Source organism: Salvelinus alpinus, chromosome 33 (genome assembly GCF_045679555.1).
Source record: "Salvelinus alpinus chromosome 33, SLU_Salpinus.1, whole genome shotgun sequence".
In the NCBI taxonomy this organism is placed as follows: domain Eukaryota; kingdom Metazoa; phylum Chordata; class Actinopteri; order Salmoniformes; family Salmonidae; genus Salvelinus; species Salvelinus alpinus.
The window spans coordinates 16,645,079-16,667,577 of record NC_092118.1 but is presented as its reverse complement, the minus strand read 5'-3'; the positions used below and the strand labels follow the sequence as shown (position 1 = coordinate 16,667,577).

The window sequence follows — 22,499 nt, the reverse complement described above, 5'->3', positions numbered from 1 at the left end:
ACACCTGCTGCCAAGACTCCCCATGGGAGAAGAGGGGCGGACACACACACATACACACTCACGCACGCTCGCACGCACGCTCGCACAAACAAACACACACACAAACACACACTCACACACAGGACACACACACAGCACCCATCACCCCTGAAACAGAGCCCTGCTCTCTGGCTCCTCGCCAGAAGAGCTCCCTTTCACTACAACCTTCATCCACCTCCACAACCAGGAAGTTACTCAAGAGGAGAAATCAGCTAAACGACACTGATGAAACAGCATGCCACACAGCAAACCCGCAGAAATAACGCTTTGAGAGCCTGGAAGGAATTAGCTCCTCATCCTGTGTGACATTAAAGAACTGAGCTGAGGAGATGGGACTGGTCCTCCTAGCAGGCATAACCCACAGCAGGCTAATGAGATAGAACCACTGGGACTGGTCTAGCCTGGCCCTCCAACTAACCCCTTCTTATCATCCACCCTATCCCTCAGTCAGGTCATCCTCAGTTTGGGGATGGATGTCACAGTTCATGGTTCCAGGATGTTTTTTTTTCATCACATGATTTAACGGTTTGGAAATGTACAACAGATCAATGCAAAAACTGGTGAGACTGTGGCATTTTATCAGAGTTTATGTAACACTTTAAATTGATTTGTTTCATCTAGGGAGTGAACCTAGTCATGCAAGACAGGAGACAAGGCCTAAGTAGGGGAAGACTCAGCCTTACATAGTGGCTCACTGTTAATATTCAGGCCAGGGCAGCTACATGGCTACTTATGGTAGGTCCCAATAAGTCTCTCTTGGCCAAGGGGAATTGGAAGACTTCATGAAAGACTCAATATCCAATTTATTGCTGGCTCAAGGGAGAACTTGGACCCGGGGGACTATGATAAAGGAGCACAATCTGGATCAGACACGTTCAACTTGGTGGTGAACATGAAAAAGGATCACAATTACTGAGTGAGGCTGAGGGTGGGAGACAGCAGATGAGCCAGATGGGAATGCAGGAAGTGGAGGATGTTGCCATGGTTATAGAATGATTCTGAGGCTTGCTTGTTAGCGATGGCTGAAAGCAGTGGTAGGCTGATTCCACTGATGAGAAGGTTAAGTGGAGTGAAAATAATACTTTGGTAATCTTTTTCAAATTTGCTGCTGCACAATCATTTCTGAAAGGAACAAAAGTTCAATGAATTGCATTAAAGCGAAATTAACATTTAAGCCTAGAAAAGTGTATTGGAACAGGAGCTCCTTCTCTTGCATTATCATTTTTTAGGTTTTACCCATGAGCACGTCTGAACCATTTCCATGGATGTATTAACAGCTAACCTGTTTAACAGTATTTAGTAACTTACTCGCTATGGAACACCACGCTTTACGAGCTAAATCAATGACTTCATCTCCTGACAGCAAAGCGCTAGCCACCATGCTAGATGAAGCTATGGCAAAATAATGAGTTCATCACCTGTGAGTTTACTGGAGTACAAACAAAGTTGGATTTTATTCAGGATGACGTTTCCAAGTGCGTTACTGATCTTAAAAGATTTTGAGCTGAGTGCACAAAGCTTGGCGATAGAGTTGACAAATGTAAGGAGATGTCAACTCAGGGCCAAATCAGAATGGACCGGTTTGACTCGCTACCAGGACTTGCAACGTAGAGACAACGTGAGAATAGCCAATATAGAGGAAAAAACTGAGGCTCAGAATGCTTTCTTTCATCTTTCATCAATAGATCACTTCCAGAGTGGTTTCCAGATCTAGCTGGAAGCGAAATCGAAGTGATGAGAGCTCATCGCATAAACCGGCACATTGACAACTCAGCCAGATCCCAAACCTTAATTTTACAGGTGCTCTGATTCCCTGACCGAGACCGCATTCTGAAGGCGCTAGGAAGAACCCTCTCACTCTGGCAGTGCGGGAAAACCGATTCACGGCAGAATAGTCTACAGCAACTACACCAATGCAAAGTGTCGTACCTTTTCACAGAATGTAAAGAATGTAAACCGTGTCTTTCAAAGATCATTTGTAAAAATCCAAATAACTTCACAGATCTTCATTGTAAATGGTTTAAACACCGTTTCCCATGCTTGTTCAATGAACCATATACAATTAATGAACATGCACCTGTGGAACGGTCGTTAAGACACTAACAGCTTACAGACGGTAGGCAATTAAGGTTACAGTTATGAAACCTTAGGACACTAAAGAGGCCTTTCTACTGACTCTGAAAAACACCAAAAGAAAGATTATCAGGGTCCCTGCTCATCTGCGTGAACGTGCCTTAGGCATGCTGAAAGGAGGCATGAGGACTGCAGATGTGGCCAGGGCAATAAATTGCAATGTCCGTACTGTGAGATGCCTAAGACAGTGCTACAGGGTGACAGGACAAATAGCTGATCGTCTTCGGAGTGGCAGACCACGTGTAACAACACCTGCACAGGATCGGTACATCAGAACATCACACCTGCGGGACAGGTACAGGATGGCAACAACAATGGCCCGAGTTACACCAGAAACGCACAATCCCTCCACCAGTGCTCAGACTGTCCGCAATAGTCTGAGAGAGGCTGGACTGAGGGCTTGTAGGCCTGTTGTAAGGCAGGTCCTCACCAGACATCACCGGCAACAACGTCGCTTATGGGCACAATCCCAGTGTCGCTGGACCAGACAGGACTGGCAAAAAGTGCTCTTCACTGACGAGTCGCAGTTTTGTCTCACCAGGGGTGGTCGAATTCGCGTTTATCGTCGAAGGAATGAGCGTTATACCGAGGCCTGTACTCTGGAGCGGGACCGATTTGGAGGTGGAGCGTCCGTCATGGTCTGGGGCAGTGTGTCACAGCATCATCTGACAGAGCTTGTTGTCATTGCAGGTAATCTCAACGTTGTGCGTTACAGGGAAGACATCCTCCTCCCTCATGTGGTACCCTTCCTGCAGGCTCATCCTGACATGACCCTCCAGCATGACAATGCCACCAGCCATACAGCTTGTTCTGTGCGTGATATCCTGCAAGACAGGAATGTCAGTGTTCTGCCATGGCCAGTGAAGAGCCCGGATCTCAATCCCATTCAGCACGTCTGGGACCTGTTGGATCAGAGGGTGAGGGCTAGGGCCATTCCCCCCAGAAATGTCCGGGACTTGCAGGTGCCTTGGTGGAAGAGTGGGGTAACATCTCACAGCAAGAACTGGCAAATCTGGTGCAGTCCACGAGGAGGAGATGCACTGCAGTACTTAATGCAGCTGGTGACCACACCAGACACTGACTGTTACTTTTGATTTTGACCCCCCCTTTGTTCAGGGACACATTATTCCATTTCTGTTAGTCACATGTCTGTTGAACTTGTTCAGTTTATGTCTCAGTTGTTGAATCTTGTTATGTTCATACCAATATTTACACATGTTAAGTTTGCTGAAAATAAACGCAGTTGACAGTGAGAGGACGTTTATTTTTTTGATGAGTTTACTTGTCTCGGAAACGCGGATTCGACACATTTCTGCTGTGTCCTGCACACTCAAACTCACTCGTGGCGCGGAAAACGTCATGTTCCAGTCCAAAAAAGACGCAGGGGATTTTCTCAATTTGCAGCGAGAGGTTGACGAGGATTAGCAGGTATGGATGTGTCGCAGGATAGTTTATATGATTGCCAGCATTCAGACTTGTTCTCCGGCTGGATTACTAACTAACTGACTAGTATGGCTGTTCAGATTGATTTAGATTTTTTCACATACTATATCATACATCAGTACTAGCCTGGACTGAGTTGATTACAGACTGATTATTCCTTGACTGTCAGAAACACAAAAAAGTTGATTTATTTGTAATGTGACCACGACTGACACGGTATGTTCATTCAATAAAAATCCTCGATAGGGTCTGAGGATGGAACTATTGAAAGAGAATGGGTTATAATGTTGTTCAGGTTAACTCAGATAGGTGCTCTATAACCTAATCTTGATACAGTAGGGATGCGATGGGGGAATTTTGTGCAGCCAACTTTCCCAGTGTCAAGTAGACACACATAGATTTATGCTTTTACTTCAAATTTCATGCACAAGAGTGTTTTTGTCTATATCACGTGACAACACTACAGCTAGCAAGTTGGAATATTAATGGGATAAATGTTCAAAATTAACGAGCAGGTTGCTCAGATTACTTTCGTAGACATAACAGTGATGTTATATTTATTCAACAGTCCCACTTAAAATAATTATATGCCCAAAGATTTGCAAACAGTCATTATTATGTTGTAGCGTCATCCTCTGTAGATTCCAAAACTGTGTTATGAGACGTAGTTTATCAGTGACTGTTCTGGAAAAATATGGTGCTGACGGTAGGATATCATACACTGAGTGTACGAAATGAATGAACAAAATTGAGTTACACCCCCAATTTTCAGAACAGCCGCAATTCGTAGGAGCATGGACTCTACAAGGTGTCGTAAGCGTTCCATAGGGATGCTGGGATGCTTGACTCCAATGCTTCCCACAGTTGTGTCAAGTTGGCTGGATGTCCTTTGGGTGGTGTAGCATTCTTGATACACACAGGAAACTGTTGAGCGTGAAAAACCCAGCAGCGTTGCAGTTCTTCTAGTCGGTGCCTGGCACCTACTAACATACCCCGTTCAACTAGCACTTAAATATGTTGTATTGCCCATTCACCGTCTGAATGGCACACATACACAATCCATGTCTCAATTGTCTCAAGGCTTAAAAATACTTCTTTAACCTGTCTCCTTCCCTTCATCTACTCTGATTGAAGTGGGGTCATAGCTTTCACCTGGATGTCATGGAAAGAGTAGGTGTTTATAATGTTCTGTACACTCAGAGTATATCAAAACAGTAATCTCAGGTAGGAAAATTGCTCCAACCCAGTATGATCCTACATATGATAATCTAACGGAGTTTCTGGCAAATATTACAGATTTTTCTCTGATCATAGGTGCGGATATGAATGTCGTTTTATCATCTTTGGACTGCTCTGGCCACGAATCTCAAACAGCTCCTGCACCTGTGTCAGTGGCATTTAACAACTTGGTCAAGGATTTTAATCTCACTGATATATTCCGATTTTTTCAATCCTACGTCTAGACAATTTTGTTTTTACTCTGCTAGACATACAGTACATGGCCAAGAGTATGTGGACACCCCTTCAAATTAGTTGATTTGGCTATTTCAGCCACACCCATTGCTGACAGGCGTGTAAATCGAGCACACAGCCATGCAACCTCCATAGACAAACATTGGCAGTAGAATGACAAGCTCAGTGACTTTCAACGTGGCACCGACATGCCACCTTTCGAACAAGTCAGTTCATTAAATAGCTGCCCTGGTCAGCTGTAAATGCTGTTATTGTGAAGTGGAAATGTCTAGGAGCAACAACGGCTCAGCCGCGAAGTGGTAGGCAACACAAGCTCACAGAACGTGTCACTCACTATCGAGTTCCAAACTACTTCTGGAAGCTACGTCAGCACAAGAACTGTACGTTGCGAGCTTCATGAAATGAGTTTCCATGGCCAAGCAGCCTTAAGATCACCATGAGCAATGCCAATTGTTGGCTGGAGGGGTGTAAAGCTCGCTGCCATTGGACTCTGGAGCAGTGGAAACGCCATCTGGCAGTCCGACGGACGAATCTGGGTTTGGCAGATGCCAGGAGAATGCTACCTGCCCGAATGCATAGTGCCAACTGTAAAGTTTGAAGGAGGAGGAATAACGGTCTGGGGCTGTTTTTCATGGTTCGGGCTAGGCCCCTTAGTTCCAGTGAAGGGAAATCTTAATACTACAGCATACAATGACATGCTAGACAATTCTGTCGTTCCATCTTTGTGGAAACAGTTTGGGGAAGGCCCTTTCCTATTTCAGCATAACAATGCCCCTGTGCACAAAGCGAGATCCATACAGAAATGGTTCGTGGAGATCGGTGTGGAAAAACTTGACTGGCCTGCACAGAGCCCTGAACTTAACCCTATCGAACACCTTTGGGATGAATTGGAACGCCGACTGTGAGCCAGGTCTAATTGCCCAACATCAGTGCCCAACCTCACTAATGCTCTTGTGGCTGAATGGAAGCAAGTCCCCGCAGCAATGTTCCAACATCTAGTGGTAAGCCTTCCCAGAAGAGTGGAGGCTGTTATAGCAGCAAAGGGGGACCAACTCCATCTTAATGCCCAAGATTTTGGAATGGTTAAACTAACGATTCCTGATACCTGTCAGAGCATCACGCTGGCGTTTCAATATAGAATTACTATTTGAAAAGTAACTAGATGTGTATCCAACACAGAATATTGGGTCCGTTGAAGATGCCCATATCCTAAGCAAGTCTATAAAGGGATTTATCAGGAACTTCTCAGTGTCATTTGTGTCTCACCTTAATAAAACCTGAATGAGAACAATAATGAACTAGAAACATCTTTGGCTAAGCTGAAACAAGAACAACCAAACTCTTACTCTGGTGACAGAAAGAAAAGAAGAGATGCAGTTAAAATGCAGTTAGAATGTAATTCTTTGCTCAGACACGGGGCAGAATTCTGAATTCATCCAACCAGACATAACTATTATTATAATGGGGCTAAAACCAAGTCATCTTTTAGCAATGAGACTCAGAAGCAATGAGAAATGCTCTAATATTACAGCTATTAAAGCACAGAATGGCTTGTTAACTAATCCTTTGGAAATCAATGCAGAGTTTGGATCTTTTTAATCTATGCCAGGAGTATTCAGCTCTTACCCTATGAGATCCAGAGCCTGCTGTTTTTCTGTTCTACCTGATAATTAATTGCACCCACCTGGTGTCTGAGGTCTAAATCAGTCCCTAATTAGAAGGTAACAATGAAACAACATAGTGTAACTGGCTTCGAGGTCCAAAGTTGAGTTTGACCCGGGCTCTATGCTCTATAAATCTGATATTACTTTGAGCGGTGTTGGCACTAAGAGTGGAATTTTTTCAAAACCTAGATATTCCTTACCTTTCCAACGAAGAATCACAATCCCTTGGGGAAGCCATTTCATTGGATGAACTTAAACAGGGACTAACAAATATGAAAAAAGGTACATCCCAGAATTCTACCTTGCCTTTTGGGATAAATTAGGCCTATTTTTACATGATTTGATTCTGACTTCTGTTGACAAGGGATCTTTTCACAATGGTGTAAACTGCAATGATTGCGGTACTTTCGAAGCGCAATAAAGATCACACTCTAATAGGTAACTATAAACCTTTGTCCTTGTTGTGCTCGGAACTTAAATTGTATGCTAATGTTCTCTCAGCCTGTTTAGAATCCAGTGTGACTACACTAGTGCATCACGATCAGACAGGGTTCATTAAAACTCGACTAGCCTTAGATAATGTGCATCCTTTATTACATGTTGTTCATGCCACTAATGACATTAGATCGCCATGCACCGTTCTCTCCTTGGACGCCGAGAAGGCGTTTGATAGGTCAGAGTGTGATTTTCTATGGTCGGTATTAGAGCGATTTAATTTAGGAACCGAGTTTATCAGCATGATTAAAGTTTTATATGCAAATCCTTCTGCCATGGTGACAACAGGGGGCAATTGCTCTACGCAATTCCCCGTATCCAGAGGCTGTCGCCAAGGATGCCCAATCTCGCCTTTGCTCTTCACCCTTTTCATCGAACTGCTAGCACAGAAAATCAGACAGCACCCCAAAATGTTGAATAATACCTCCCATCGCATATCCTTATGTGTGGATGGCAAACTTCTGTGCACTGATAACGCTGTCTCTTAATTACCACACATAATCTCTACATTTGATTTTAGTGCCCTCTCCGGGTACAAAATTAACGAGACAAAATCAGCTATGATGTCATTAAGTTTACGACTCACTCTGTCAATGGTACCAATGACATCCCATTGGTAAAGAGCTTTAAATATCTGGGTATACTGTATAGATATTTTCCTCAAAACATGGATTTTAATCATTTCCAATAAATATTTGAGTAGTGAGTAGAAGGGTACCTCTCTAAATGTTTACAGCTTCCCAACTCTCTACAAGCTAAAATATCCATAATTAAGATGAATATTCTTCCCCAAATTAACTTTTTCTCTGCAACGATTACACTAGCTCCACCTTAGAAATACTTGGACAATATCTAGTCTTTAGTCTCTAAATTCGTATGGAAAGGAAAGCGACCTCGAATTAAACTCTCCCATATGCATCGTGACAAGGGAGATGGCGGGCTTTCTCTGCCTAATTTTTGTTTTATTAGTGGTATGTACGGGATACGCATGGTACACATCGTCCAACTAAATGCTTACTTGCAGGTTCCTTCTCAACAATGCAACAAGTAAGAAATAATAAAAGATAAGAAACCAAACATAAAGTAAATGGCTCAGTAGAATAGAAGCTTAAGTTTTGGGCTTTGTGCTACGCACCCTGTCAACATGGTTTGATTGAAATGCTTTAGTCTCCTGGAGACTATAGAAGAGAATTTGGCATTACCACCCAGACTTCAGGATCTTGTCTATTCTGCAGTACCGTTAAAACACGCTAAGTTACGTTTTGGAACCCTAATTTACTTACTCACAACATTGCGCTTAGTAGAAAAGGAATTCTAACACAATACAGAAGTGGCATGCTCAGTCACCAAATTTCCACAATCATTCCCTTCTTTCTGGCGGTATCCCCTTTTCATTCACCCCTATAGGAGGATAGGGGTGTTCATGTTTTGGATTATCTATTTAGAGATGAAGGTTTGTACGCATTTGATGATCTTAGGGCTATATTTCAAATACCTGGTACCTCTTCTTTATTTTATCTATGTTTAAGATCAGTGATGCGGGTGTATGGTGTCCCTTTGGGCTCACACCCCCACAACATGAACTGCAGCTTACAAATCAGTACCAGTTAAGAATCAATGGATAAGAGAACTATCTACTGTCAATTATGATATTTGTTGGGATACTGCATGGGAGGACTTAGTGGGTTCATCTAAGAATCCCAATCATGAGCAGATACACTTTAATTTCATACACAGGGTATATTGTCCACCTAGAAAATGTAATTTAATGAAAATCATAACCTGTCCTCTGTGTGATCTATGTAACCAAGGTGCCTTGGGCTCACAGGAGGTTGGTGGCACCTTAATTGGGGAGGATGAGCTTGTGGTAATGTCTGGAGCGGAATCAGTGGAATGATATCACATATATCAAACACTTGGTTTGATGCCATTCCATTCGCGCCGTTCCAGCCATTATTATGAGCCGTCCTCCCCTCAGCAGCCTCCGCTGCTTGGGCTCCTTTATGCATATGTACTGAGAATGGCAAGGTTGTGGATACATTTTGGAAAGAGGTATCCTCTGTCTCATCTGGCGTACTTGGTATCACTATACCTTGTTCCCCCAAACTGTTATCACTTAATGATAATTCACCACTTATCATGTCATTACAGCAAAGACGTATCATGTTGTCAGGTTTGACAGCAGCTAAAAAGATATTGGCACTAAGATGGCAACCTCCACATTCTTTGGCTATGTCCCATTGGATCTGCCCTTTTCTAGATATCATTTATTTAGAACTATCCACTGCTAGGATCCATGAGGCCAAGCAACAATTGACAGCTGGTTATCTGCACCTGAAACCATCAAACTACTATAGTGTGTATATTTCCCAACAGATTGCCTGTTACTTGTTCATTTTCTGTCTCATGTGCAAAAGTGTACCCCGCTGATTTTATCACAATTGCTTGATTTTGTTTTTAATTTCATGGCGATCAGGTTGGGTGGGTTGGGTTGGTCACCAGGAGGGGTTGGATGGTGGGTTGATGCAACTTGAGTGGCCGATATATGTGTGTATAGGCTATGTGGTCTATTCTACTGTAATTATATTTACCTACTGCATAACCATTCCTGCTGCTTTTTGTTATTGTCTGTGTTCCTTAAAAAAATGTCTAAAATGTTGTTCACAAAAAAGGAATTGGAGCCAATAAATGAAAAATACTGATTTTGTAATAAAAAAATAGGCTTTTATTTCTAATGTTTCTACTGTTAACTTGCACATGTTAATTACAGCACAAAAACATTGCTGTCCTTCAGGCATTTTTTAATTACAGTAAATTGTGTTTACTTGCATCAAGTATTTTTAATTGACAAAACAACAAAACAAATTGCAATTCATTCATTAACATTGGTGTCATGTTCAATGAAAATTGCTATTCTTGGATTGCTTCTTTCTTAGAAGTCTGATGCAGCAATGTTCTTCTGAAAACTATTACAAAGTAATTTCCTAAAAGATAAACCTGCCTGCCTCAGCATAAGTGCTTCAATTCTCTAAATTAAAATTGTCAACTGAACCCAGCAACTGTGGGGTGTCTGTCTTTTGTAGGCAGTGAGACGGTGAAGAGCAGAGACAGCAACTACATCACTGCACACGGCCATATTTAATCCAGGGTAACAAAGACCTTCAGCTCGAAACGTTGCACAATAGAACTGTGGCAGCATTCAACAGTGTGTGGGTATCTATCTATTTTCATGCAGTAAAACAGGGCCCTGTTTCCCTCACACACTCTCTATCTAATGATCAGAGAGGTCATCTGTGGACTGGCCTACACCTGTCATTCAACTGAGTACCTGCCAATCACTGTCACCCACCTGCTCCGTCACTGTGTGATTCATGTAAAGGTAGAACCAGCTGCCTGACCATGAGACTGCACATCTCACAGCAGTGCACTACACTCTAAACTAATGGCCACGTCTTAGAGCACAGACATGTTCCTGAAAGAGCAGTGGATTACAGACACAGTTATTAAAAGACTGTTAGGATGGTTTGCTGTTCTAGCTCTTTGATTCACATTTGTAATGATGAGGCTTTTGGCAAGTTGAAAGATTGTTTCAGTTATAGTCCTTCTCTCTCTCTTGCTTTGACATTTAAAAGCTTTTGTGGATTTTAAAGTAACATTTTCAAAGGCATTTATAGCCAATTATACACTCGGCCTGCCTGTTGGGGAGCGGAGAATGAATGACAAACTTAAATTACTCTTAGCATCTCATCTCCCTAGATGCGTGTGGTGGGGCTCCACAGAGTGCCATCCACCTCTCTGAGCTGCTGGAGAAGGAAGGAGAGAGTGATAGATAACGCTACTCAAGCAGAAGATTTGCCCCCCACCAATATCCAGCATGTCCGAACAATGGATGTGTTCCCAGACTGACACTAACCATTATGATAATGTGGGGCTCATAGGGAATGATTGATGCTAAGGCAGGTCAAGTAGCTCGACCTGGACAATAGCACTGCCACTCAAATACACTATCTGTATCCCATCCAATAGTGTCAAACACTGCATAGACTACACTGTCCAGTCCCCATAGACTACACTGTCCAGTCCCCATAGACTACACTGTCCAGTCCCCATAGACTACACTGTCCAGTCCCCATAGACTACACTGTCCAGTCCCCATAGACTACACTGTCCAGTCCCCATAGACTACACTGTCCAGTCCCCATAGCCTACACTGTCCAGTCCCCATAGACTACACTGTCCAGTCCCCATAGACTACACTGTCCAGTCCCCATAGACTACACTGTCCAGTCCCCATAGACTACACTGTCCAGTCCCCATAGCCTACACTGTCCAGTCCTTACTCCCTATAGCATCCACAGGATTCACCCCATGACCAAAACACCAAATCACCATCAAATCCCTTAACAAATCACAGTGTCGACCAGAAGTGGGAGATAAGCTATTGTCACAAAAATTAATCAACAGAAAAAAAGAAAAAAAACATGCTAAAAATGTGCTGATATTTTCACCCCATTAACATTTGGGAAATGCATTACCACATAAATGGAACTTGAGGAATTCAAAAGAAATTCACATTAGGCACTAGAGAAATTCAAAAAGCCCAGAGTAAGTATTCATGACACACAGAACTGTTCAGGTTGATACACCACAATCCACATGCATAAATCATGAGTAACAGCATTACACCCCCCCAAATCATGAGTAACAACATTATACCCCCACAAATCATGAGTAACAGCATTACACCACCCCCCCCCCCCCCAAATCATGAGTAACAGCATTACACCACCCCCCCCCCAAATCATGAGTAACAACATTATACCCCCCTGAATCATGATTAACAACATTATACCCCCCTGAATCATGATTAACAACATTATACCCCCACAAATCATGAGTAACAATATTATACCCCCCCCCCAAATCATGATTAACAACATTATACCCCCACAAATCATGACATTTTCATAGATCCAAATGATGGTGCAACCCTGTGTTATATCACTCTGAGTATGAATGGTGTAGCAGAAGATGATCCATTAGTTGTATAATGAATTAATCATTAAGTCTAGACGGTGAAGACACACTCCTTAACCACCTGAGGCATTTCAATGACGTGTCTCTTGGTCTGAGGGAGGGGGTGTCACGTTGCTGAAACAAAATGTCCTGAAGGCCTCCGCATGGCCAATGTTGGTAGACTTCTACAACGGTATAGGCCTGCTGCATAGCTACTATGCTTGTTAAGTCTAGGTTATGTGACAGGGTTATGGTTCAATATAGCCTGTGGCCTATTTTAATGCAACACACATTTAGTTGAATATGACAGAGACATAAGAATAGGATACTTGTTTGTTCTTATGTTAATAGGTCGTTATCAATAAAATGTTCCAATAAGGTGCAGAGCGTTCTATTTGCCTGCTGGGGGCAAGGAGACCCGCAGCTCTACTAAAACTATTGACAACTGCGTGCCGTTTTCAAGGGATTGTTAAATAAATGTGAACTGTGAGCATTTTTTGTGAGCATAGTCAGAACTACACATATCCGATAATTCCATGCAACACAATTGTGCACATTTAGCTCTATCATCAGAGTTATACAGCATGCTTTTCGTGGTACTGTTAGCTGATAATGTTTACTTTGCAAACTACCGGTAGAAACTTTGTACAGTTGGCTAAACATAGTGTTAAGTAGACCTAAGGTACTTTTTCTCCAACCAATGTAGACCTACCTAGTGAAGTTAGCTAGCATCCCACTTTCAACATTGTTTTTAAGCCTATTTAATCACAATTGCTGCTGACAGACATGATAGGCTACATTGATTGATGGACCATGTCAAATTGGCTAGCTAGCTAATAACAGATCACATCAATATGGCTAGTTAACAAGCTAACTTTCAGAGGATAAACCATATGGCTGTATATCCAAATATTGTTTGATTTGATTGCCATCTATAGTGGTGGTGACAGTAGTCTGACTGACAACTTTACCAGGATGAGGACTTGCCGATGTCAAGCTCTTTCTAAAAGTCTAATCTCTGATGACACAATGTTTGTTTGCTAGCTAGCTAGTTACATGCCAAATGGATAGTCTACCCTCGTGTATCTGAAATTACATGATCAATTGATGTTTACTGAGCATGAAAAGCATGCAGTTGCTTGCTATATAACTCTGATGATAGAGCTAAATGTGGAATAATCTGAAATGTGTTGTTCTGACTATGCTCTTCAAGAGGTGATGATATTAAAACCAAATTGTTATAATATTTATTTAACAGTACCTTGAAAACAGCACGTTAATGGTATTAGCAGAGCTGGTGGTCTCCTTGCCCCCTAGCTGTCAAATCAAACTCTCTGCACCGTCCTGTGACGTCTTATTGATAACAACCGTGCCTTGCAAAAGTATTCATCCCCCTTGGCGTTTTTCCTATTTTGTTGTATTACAACCTATAATTTAAATTGATTTTTATTTGGATTTCATGTAATAGACATACACAAAATAGTCCAAATTGGTGAAGTGAAATGTAAAAAATAACTTGTTTAAAAAAATTCAAAAAAATAAAACATGGAAAAGTGTACTCACCCCCTTTGCTATGAAGCCCCTAAATAAGATCTGGTGCAACCAATTACCTTCAGAAGTCACATAATTAGTTAAATAAAGTCCACCTGTGTGCAATCTAAGTGTCACATGATCTGTCACATGATCTCAGTATATATACACCTGTTCTGAAAGGCCCCAGAGTCTGCAACACAACTAAGCAAGGGTCACTACCAAGCAAGCGGCACCATGAAGACAAAGAAGCTCTCTCAGGGACAAAGTCATTGAGAAGTACAGATCAGATTTGAGTTATAAAAAAATATCTGAAACTTTGAACATCCCACAGAGCACCATTAAATCCATTATTTAAAAAATGAAAGAATATGGCACCACAACAAACCTGCCAGGAGAGGGCCGCCCACCAAAACTCACAGACCAGGCAAGGAGGGCATTAATCAGAGAGGCAACAAAGAGACCAAAGATAACCCTGAAGGAGCTGCAATGCTTCACAGCGGAGATTGGAGTATCTGTCCATAGAACCACTTTAAGCTGTACACTCCACAGAGCTGGGCTTTATGGAAGAGTGGCCAGGAAAAAGCCATTGCTTAAAGAAAAAAATAAGCAAACACATTTGCTGTTCACCAAAAGACATGTGGGAGAGTCCCCAAACATATGGAAGAAGGTACTCTGGTCAGATGAGACTAAAATTGAGCTTTTTGGCCATCTAGGAAAACGCTATGTCTGGCGCAAACCCAACACCTCTCATCACCCCGAGAACACCATCCCCCCAGTGAAGCATGGTGGTGGCAGCATCATGCTGTGGGGATGTTTTTCATTGGCAGGGACTGGGAAACTCGTCAGAATTGAAGGAATGATGGTGCTAAATACAGAGAAATTATTGAGGGAAACCTGTTTCAGTCTCCCAGAGATTTGAGACTGGGACAGAGGTTCACCTTCTAGCAGGACAATGACCCTAACATTACTGCTAAAGCAACACTCAAGTGGTTAAAGGGGAAACATTTAAATGTCTTGGAATGGACTAGTCAAAGCCCAGACCTCAATCCAATTGAGAATCTGTGGTAGGACTTAAAGATTGCTGTCAGACAGCATAGGCAGTAGCTCTATAGAGATGAGATGACTTTGAATTAAATAATAAAGTATTTAAATAAAACAAACGTAATATAGATAACAGCTGAAATATTTCATTAAAGTAAAATGAATAAACGATGGTTAATAAGTTATAAGCGGAAATGGGACTTTAATTAATTGCTGTATTGTGTGTTGTTACAGCATTTAACCCACATAATGTATATTGCATTTAATGTTTAAAAAAATAATCTAAACTGAAATCGAAAACCATGATTATTGTTTAATAAACTAACCAAAACCGAACCGACCTCAAAAAGCACTAATCAATCAGCAATAATATTTTTCCACCAACTTTGTTGGCTCCATCATAGGCAGCTCTCAGTGAAAGACGAAGTACAGCCGACAGATGTGCCTAAATATACACTGAGTGTACAAAACATTAGGAACACCTTCCAAATGTTGAGTTGCATCCCCTTTTCCCCTCAGAACAGCCTCAATTCTTCGGGGCATGGACTCTACAAGGTGTCAAAAATGTTCCACAGGGATGCTGGCCCATGTTGACTCCAACGCTTCCCACAGTTTTGTCAAGTTGGCTGGATGTCCTTTGGGTGGTGGACTATTCTTGATACACACGGGAAACTGTTGAGCATGAAAAACACAGCAGCGTTGTAGTTCTTGACACACTCAAACCTGTGCGCCTGGCACCTACTACCGTACCCCGTGCAAAGGCACTGTCTTACCCATTCACCCTCTGAATGGCACACATGCACGATCCATGTCTCAATTGTCTAAAGGCTAAAAATCATTCTTTAACATGTCTCCTCCCCTTCATCTACACTGATTGAAGAGGATTTAATAAGTGACATCAATAAGGGATCATAGCTTTCCCCTGGTCAGTCTATGTCATAGAAAGAGCATGTTTTGAATAGTCAGTGTATTTGCATGATTTTAGTGTAGGCTACTGTAAGCTATTACAACTAACTAACCTGCTGACCAAAATAAATGTACACATACATATTATTCAATCATTGCATCCACACTGCTCGCGCACGTCAACGAGCGTATGCGTAGCCAGGCGCTAAAATAGAACTTGGTTCTATTTGCAAGTCCCGCATATACCCACGTGGGTGATTGAACGATGAACTGAGGTTCACACTCCAGTCCAGTTGGTGGTGGTAATGCATCTTAAAGTTGGTTGCCAACCGCCATATAAAGTCCAAAGAAGAAGAAGAAGCCTGAGGGAGGAGAGATTACTAGAAACAAACTCTGTTTACCCTTTTATCTGTGGATTTATTGTCAGAGTAGAGGACCTTGCGCATTTCAGGTAAACTAACAACCCAATGTTTATATCCCAGAACTAACTAAATTGCAATGAATGTTTAATGCTTTTCCACCAAGCCCCAAATTAATATAGTTGGTTCAGAGTTCGTTTGATATTTCAACCAGCGTGTCCTGATCGCATCTGGTGTGGGTGGACAAAATCAACAGGCACTGGTGCGCCCGGTGTATAAATTAGGATTTTAAACATTTCAAAACGCCCTGCTATGAGCCCGAAGACCAATCACAATTGGAATACGAAACAAAACATAATGTGATTGGTTAAATCGGTTGCAGAAATTTTACCAATTGTTTTTAGACATAGACTGACCAATAGACTAGACTAAGATTATGGACGATTAAATTATTGTAAACGCAAATCCCAAATTTATTTCAAAAGTCTTACAATTAAATAGTTTTTTATTTCAAGGATGTACAATTCTATTTGAAGTCCGGCTTTTTTTTTGTATAGAATTTTTCCCAAAATACGGAATCAACCATTGCTTAGGAATTGTGCATGCCTATTTTAAAGTAAAAACAAACTCACATGCCAGTTGTGAGTCTATAGAAATATATTTTATTTTCTGTTGGGAACATTTACAGCTTTTGACATATATCACGGGTGAGAAGACCATACGAGGGGAAAAACTCATCCATAAAATGCATTTATGAAATCTTATTAGACAGCACGGATGTAGCCAACTCCCGCGCACTCCCAATGTGACTTTGAGTCGGTGGGTAGTAATACATAATATGTCCTACATTATAGGCTACTAGTACACCGGAGTGGCCTCGGCGGATGCTGATTTGACTGGGCAGACAGTTTGGCTTGTGAACAGGATTATCTTTCTTTAAGCAAACAGCCCTAGAGCTTTGACATTCATGGTGTTCGAGGACAGGCAGGCGTAAACAACACACGCATCGAGAATATTGCTTTAATCGATCATCATATTCGAAAGAGAAACGTGCGCGGGGTGTATAGGTCTAGCAGCAGTGATTGATAACTCACGGAAAAGGTGGCGCGCAGAGACCTTCAGGTCACAGCGTACAGCGAGAGCCGGGAGCAGGACACTGCTGGGCGGCCGCTCATTTCTGTGTCACGATTCCCTCTCTGTCTCTCGGTGGCTTGTAGGCTCTTTGGCAATATGACCTATTAATGTAAACTAGTAGCTTTAATTATATACTGCACTGTATGATTTAGCTGGCACGGGTCCCACGACGAACCCAGCGCTGTACCTGTATCGCAGTGATTAGTGGAAGCGCGCTCTTCTGGAGAAGAGATTAGGGAAAGCATTAGAAGAGAGACTTTTATTATAGCTTTACACACATATTTAAATGTCATCCCGCATGAGGAAATGAAACACATTATATAACTGTAGGCTATATTAGGCCTGCTTTAAAAAATAATACACATAGTATTTAAAATGAAATAATAATAACAATACCACTACTACTACTACTACTACTAATAATAATAATAATAATACATATACTTTAAGTAACTTTTTAGTATTTGCTTTCGGTAGGTCTATACCACTAACATTCAAATAGACTACAACCTCGATTCTAAGACATAGCCTAAACATCACAGGACATTTGGATGTTCTGTTGATATAGCCTACCGATAGACCATATTTTCAAACAATGGCAGCGAAATGTAAGGGGTAGTAATATTAGTTAAGAAGTGAAACATAAGGACACCATTTGGATAATCAATCACATTTAGTCTGTATTCAACGCTATGAAATAATTAGAACATGACATGAGAGTATCGCCCCTGATCAGTGTGGACAAGGAGGTGACGCGGACGGTGAAAAAGCACGAGAGAAAGACCCCATGCTGTTCCCATGCCTCTGCTATGCCACATTGGTTGCTTTGTATTTCCTGGGCCCCGCCCCCTACTAGCCTACACTACAATACATGGCAGTGATCTAAACAGTTATTTTGGTCTCTTAATTACGTCTAAAACGTATACATTAGCCTTCTCAAAATGCCACATCAGCATCGTCACACAGCCCTAATAACTAACATCTCATGCCCAGTGGTGATTTCCGTCCTCCTTCTTCCGGAGCATCTTTTAGCCTATCTGTCTATGACGATCTAACTATCAGACACCGTGAAGCAAACAGACATTTCTTGTCCCACCCCTTAACTTGGAGCCCAGCACATGAGCGTCAATGTAAACATACACAGACATAGGCTACAAAGCAGTAGTATCCTAGCGGATGTGGGGTTGACACTTTGACAATTGACCCGCGCGCACTCATTCGCACACGTGTGTGTGTGTCTGTGTGTATAAAGCAACAACGTACTACCTTGCAGGAAACTCCCACATGCCACAAACATCTACAATAATTACACTTTTTTATGCTCTCCTCAGAGCCTCGAATACTTAAAAAAATATATATACTGTTTTTGAAAAGGGTGTTGCTGCGTGCATACAGAAGCAATGAAACGATATCAGAACCGACCTTTATGCATTCCCGTAAACCTGTCTTTCAGCACAGTGAGTTCGTATATCTTTCCGAATTCCTCAAAAAGGGGCTTCAGATCTTTCTCCTCCAGGTTTCTGGGAATCTGTCCGATAAACAGCTTGATGGCGTCGTGGTCCTTCATTGGAATGGTGTTCTGACCGATTGTGAGCCCGTTCATCCTGCCGGCGCTGTTCGTGGTGCTGAATCCATTCTCTTGCTGCACTCCGTTTGCAGTGACTGTAGCCATCTTTCCTAAATGGGCCGGCGGCTGGTCTCTCACTCTCTCTCCCTTTCTCCCTTTCCCTCTCTCAAGTCAACTGCACACTCCCCCTACTTTATTTTTCTCTTCTTTCTCTCTCCCTGTCCCTCTCCCTTTTTACAGTCTCTCTCTTCTTCTTTCTCCTTTTTCTCAATCTATCCTATTGCTTTGATTTCGCTTTATTTATGTTTGATGTATTTTCATTCCTCTTCCCGTTCTCATTCTGTTTCTTTCTCCCTGTGTCAGCTGCCACTCTGCCTAGTGACGTCAGCTCGTAGGCTTCTGACTAGACCCTTAGCTAATTTGCATAATAAGCCTGGTTTAGCCAATTGGAGGGCAGAACGACCGAGAGCCCACAGGGTGTAGTGAGAATCCAAACATTTGTGTAAAGGGAAAGCTCGAGACTTTTAAGAGGAACAAAGACAGGAAACTTGCTGCTGTAGGCTACGTATTATATTGAATTCTGTAGATAATCATTCTTACAGGTAGCTTTGTTCTGGCTCATAGGAAATACACATTTATATATGTGTAGGCTATTGTCTGCTGTGTTTTGATGTCGCGCGTTCAAAGAAAATCTAGTATCTACATTCCTAACATGTTGCTGTCCATGGTGCTGAATTGGCGCTACCGTTCAGTTTCAACAGCCTTTGGACTGATCTACGGCTTCTTTTCACCGCTTCCGAATCAATGGGGCTTTGTTTATACATATCCAAAATCCACATAACTTTGTGAAAATGTATATGCTGTCATATTAAAGTACAACTAATGTAGTTTTGCTTTAGGACATCATGGTTTATGAAAGGCTCAACGGTTTGGTCGTAATTAGGTCAGAGATCCTAAGTGGGGGTGATGTGTGCTATTACGGCAGGGATGAGATTATTGATTGGATGCTGAATGACTCCACTACTGTAAGGCTATTTTTAGAGGCAGGCAACAGGTTATGCAGAGACTAACCTTTTGTCAGTCAGTGGTGGCAAATATTCTAGAGAAGGATGTCACTATCTAGAAGGAATATATGACTAACTAGTGGTTAACATTCAGACATTCTCGTGACATCTTATGTGTAGTTATATAGTTATATGTATATGTTTTTTTTTTTTTATATATATATATATATACAGTGGGGAGAACAAGTATTTGATACACTGCCGATTTTGCAGGTTTTCCTACTTACAAAGCATGTAGAAGTCTGTAATTTTTATCATAGGTACACTTCAACTATGAGAGACGGAATCTAAAACAAACATCCAGAAAATCACATTGTATGATTTTTAAGTAATTAATTTGCATTTTATTGCATGACATAAGTATTTGATACATCAGAAAAGCAGAACTTAATATTTGGTACAGAAACCTTTGTTTGCAATTACAGAGATCATACGTTTCCTGTAGTTCTTGACCAGGTTTGCACACACTGCAGCAGGGATTTTGGCCCACTCCTCCATACAGACCTTCTCCAGATCCTTCAGGTTTCGGGGCTGTCGCTGGGCAATACGGACTTTCAGCTCCCTCCAAAGATTTTCTATTGGGTTCAGGTCTGGAGATTCGGCTAGGCCACTCCAGGACCTTCAGATGCTTCTTACGGAGCCACTCCTTAGTTGCCCTGGCTGTGTGTTTCGGGTCGTTGTCATGCTGGAAGACCCAGCCACGACCCCTTCAATGCTCTTACTGAGGGAAGGAGGTTGTTGGCCAAGATCTCGCGATACATGGCCCCATCCATCCTCCCCTCAATACGGTGCAGTCGTCCTGTCCCCTTTGCAGAAAAGCATCCCCAAAGAATGATGTTTCCACCTCCATGCTTCACGGTTGAGATGGTGTTCTTGGGGTTGTACTCATCCTTCTTCTTCCTCCAAACACGGCGAGTGGAGTTTAGACCAAAAAGCAAACTTCAGACGGGCCTGGACATGCGCTGGCTTGAGCAGGGGGACCTTGCGTGCGCTGCAGGATTTTAATCCATGACGGCGTAGTGTGTTACTAATGGTTTTCTTTGAGACTGTGGTCCCAGCTCTCTTCAGGTCATTGACCAGGTCCTGCCGTGTAGTTCTGGGCTGATCCCTCACCTTCCTCGTGATCATTGATGCCCCACGAGGTGAGATCTTGCATGGAGCCCCAGACCGAGGGTGATTGACCGTCATCTTGAACTTCTTCCATTTTCTAATAATTGCGCCAACAGTTGTTGCCTTCTCACCAAGCTGCTTGCCTATTGTCCTGTAGCCCATCCCAGCCTTGTGCAGGTCTACAATTTTAGCCCTGATGTCCTTACACAGCTCTCTGGTCTTGGCCATTGCGGAGAGGTTGGAGTCTGTTTGATCGAGTGTGTGGACAGGTGTCTTTTATACAGGTAACGAGTTCAAACAGGTGCAGTTAATACAGGTAATGAGTGGAGAACAGGAGGGCTTCTTAAAGAAAAACTAACAGGTTTGTGAGAGCTGGAATTCTTACTGGTTGGTAGGTGATCAAATACTTATGTCATGCAATAAAATGCAAATTAATTACTTAGAAATCATACAATGTGATTTTCTGGATTTTTGTTTTAGATTCCGTAACTCACAGTTGAAGTGTACCTATGATAAAAATTACAGACCTCTACATGCGTTGTAAGTAGGAAAACCTGCAAAATCGGCAGTGTATCAAATACTTGTTCTCCCCACTGTATATGGTATGTCAAGTCAGTATTTAATACATATCCCAAGCATATCCTCTATGTTGAATGAAATCAAAATAGATCTTGCAGATGTTTTCATATTTGTCTTTGTATGAGAAGGTTCCTCTCCTATGTATGCAGGAGTGTGGTTGTTTGGGGAGAGGAGGGTTATTTAAAAGGCTCTAGTAGCATCTGGCATTGCATTGATTTGGTTAGCTTTAATTATTTATTTTCTATTTAATCACATCTTTGTAGATCGTTTTTAAAAAGATCCTGCAGAGTTTACATGCTGAATGGGGTATAAAAGCACAACAGGCCCCCTTGTCAATACCATCAGAGGCATTCATTGCCATAAAGGCAGAGCTAATGTAGCGTCAGTGCCGCCCTTTGGTTTTGTGATTTTTTTTTGTTTCCTTCTTTTTGTCTTCTCTCAGTGGGGAACCTTGCCTGCACAGCTGTGAAGACTTCCAAACTGCTTGGCAGGGGAACAGACATGCAGGTACTGCTGCCTGGCTGCATGCTATCTCCTATTATGCTACTGCTGCTGCTGTGTATACATATTTTTTGTTTGAGTGCGGGGAGGCGTCTCAGAAAGGTTGACAGGGTTCTCAGGCTTGTCGCTGCCAAGCCTCACCACCTGTACTGAAACGGAGGGAACCGACGTGCTTGCTCCTCTCACAGATGGAGTGCAGTCAGATGAGTTCCAAGCTGTGCTTGTGGAGGCATGTGAACTTTTCACAAAGAAAGAATGCACACAAGAGGAATATTATGTGTCCTCCAGGATTTTTCACACCTGAATACCCCATTTCACTTCATCCCTTTTTTATGACAAACATTATTCACAACACATTCAAGGTGACTCACCGGAAAAGTCATAGGCAAGCTATTTGAAATATCTCCAACTAGATTCACTGCCTTGAATTTCCCAAATCAGA

At 42.2% G+C, this 22,499-nt stretch overlaps 1 protein-coding gene across 29 annotated transcripts in view; it reads right to left on the bottom strand.

Annotated features, from left to right (window-relative positions):
• LOC139563272 (CUGBP Elav-like family member 4) overlaps positions 1-19,167 on the bottom strand; it is a 187,986-nt gene extending 168,819 nt beyond the window's left edge. For all 29 annotated transcript variants that reach the window (XM_071381778.1, XM_071381783.1, XM_071381781.1 and 26 more), the window contains exon 1: positions 18,659-19,167. In XM_071381778.1, coding sequence (XP_071237879.1) covers positions 18,659-18,908 — 250 coding nt within the window. In that variant the 5' untranslated portion in view covers positions 18,909-19,167. The remainder of the gene's footprint in view (positions 1-18,658) is intronic.
• Between the last annotated feature and the right edge of the window lie 3,332 nt (positions 19,168-22,499).